The sequence below is a fragment of the Fusarium tjaetaba genome, assembly GCF_013396195.1.
Source record: "Fusarium tjaetaba strain NRRL 66243 chromosome Unknown NRRL66243_c0000705, whole genome shotgun sequence".
NCBI classification, from domain to species: Eukaryota; Fungi; Ascomycota; class Sordariomycetes; order Hypocreales; family Nectriaceae; genus Fusarium; species Fusarium tjaetaba.
Window position 1 is genome coordinate 1 of NW_023501901.1, and position 1,970 is coordinate 1,970.

General features: G+C 42.6%; 1 protein-coding gene across 1 annotated transcript; it reads right to left on the reverse strand.

The window, feature by feature from the left end:
* Positions 1–241: 241 nt before the first annotated feature.
* Positions 242–767, reverse strand: FTJAE_14283 (nad dependent epimerase; the record flags this gene model as incomplete). The annotated part of the gene is made up of 2 exons (XM_037347494.1): positions 242–660; positions 725–767. 2 exons carry the CDS (start codon positions 765–767, stop codon positions 242–244), a joined length of 462 nt encoding a protein of 153 aa, XP_037198716.1.
* Between the last annotated feature and the right edge of the window lie 1,203 nt (positions 768–1,970).

A 1,970-nucleotide genomic window follows, 5' to 3' on the forward strand; every position in this document is an offset into this window, starting at 1 on the left:
ACACAGATAATGAATGACAGCATGATATCTTTTTCCCCCGATATAAGCTTTTACCCATAAGCTTTCACTATGGCCAATAATTCTGCTTCTTGTATTCTAACCAATCATCCTTTCTAGGATACGGTATGTTCTGAGGGACAGGTGCCTTCAGAAAAGCACACAATGGCTTCCAACCATCACCTACAGTGTACTCTAAGAACTTTCTCTCCTTGCTTGCCGTTCTCACGTGCTCATTATGTCGTCAAAAAAGACCCAGACCATTCTTGTCAAAGTCGTCATCCCAGCAGAACTTGCTGTAAGTTCTAGACATGGCCGCCATAGGAGTTGTTTCATCAATCTCCCGATACTTAAGATAGTGCACGATAGTGTCCTTCATGCTCTTTGCCCATGAATCTTCCGACCGCACTGTCAAAATGACGGCAGCTTCAGGATAGGCTGCGAGCAGTTCGTCGACGAATATAGCGGCTGGGTAATCGGAGACGCCTTTGTAATCTTTCAACAGAACTGGGACAAGACTATCCTCCGGAGGCGTTGGGGAACCATCATTATCGAACTTTTCATAAAGAAGGGCTGTCCAGACATCCGCATGGCCATTTTTGTCCACTTCTCGCATGTGGTAGATCGGAGAGATGCCAAGTATTGCCAATGCGTCGGCGAGGGCTGTAGTGGTATTGTTGTTAGATAAGTGGCAGGCAGAGCAATAAGCCTCTGCATGGAGACTTACATTGTGTACCCGTCCGAGGCAATCCAAGAACTAAAACTTGCATCGTATCAAGGTGAGACTTGCTGTACTATGAAGCTTCGTAGATGTGACAGCCATGAATGTCTACTAGATCTCGAATATTTGGCGCGTTGCCTTCTTTAAGTACCTATCAGTAACTCCTTGACGCCCAATGGCTTTACGCCAGTGTTCCGACTTTTCGGTGAACTCCCGATAAACCCCTCAAGCACTGCAACAACTGATGGGAGAGAGAGAGAGGGAGAGAGAGAGAATTAGGTATCAATTGTGACTAGCTATCTTCTGTACAATCAGACTAGTATACCCTTAGTGCCTGTAATTACAAGCTATTGATGTCTAAGTTGTGGGCTAGAAGTGTCATTCGTAGTCAAGACTTGTGGCTGAGAGCTCATTCCAGCAGAGGAAACCTAGTATTTGCAAGCTAGCCTATTTTCAGCAGCTGGTTATCTGGCTAATATGATAAGCGCTACTGAGAAAACATCCCGTGATGCTGCTTAGACTCAGACTGCGCGGCAACATCTGGCCGAAGATTATCTTCGGGACCCAACTGTGTCCATGCTATCGCATCTCGGCTTTTAGCTTTTTTCAGACTGCTCTACGATTAGAAAATCCCCGCTATATACCGTGTCTACGCAGCTAGGAAAATGACTATTATCTGTTAGTCTACTACTTCCTCGGTTACCAGTTAAGAGATAGACAATGAATGATCGGGCTTGATGGTTGATAGTCTAATATTTGAGTATTCATCTTGAACTATTATGAAATCACTACTGCTATTCTTAAGATAACTTATGAATAATGGTAGCTACCCCTTTTACTGTCCGAACCCCTTCAACTTGTCCAGCAACCCACTTACTTCTATTAAAAACATGTCTATACACACCCGAGTCATCCGCCTTCTTATATAATACATATATCTTGTCGTTGAACACAATAGCGGTAATAGCCCTTGGCGATGTCGCTGGTGTTGATGTCAGTGCCGCCCTACCATCATCGACCGTTAAAGACATTATATCGAGGTTTCTCCTAGAGAATGCCTTAATGTAATAGGTACAGTTTATCTCTAAATATAAAGGCATATGTGCCTGGTAAGGTTATATTATTTAGAATAGCTATAATACCTCCTGCTATATATTTATATATAAAGCGCGTGATATAATCTATTAACTATAGGGGCTATTAACTTAAAATAATACTCTAATTAAAGTTAATCTAAGTAATATACTAGCTA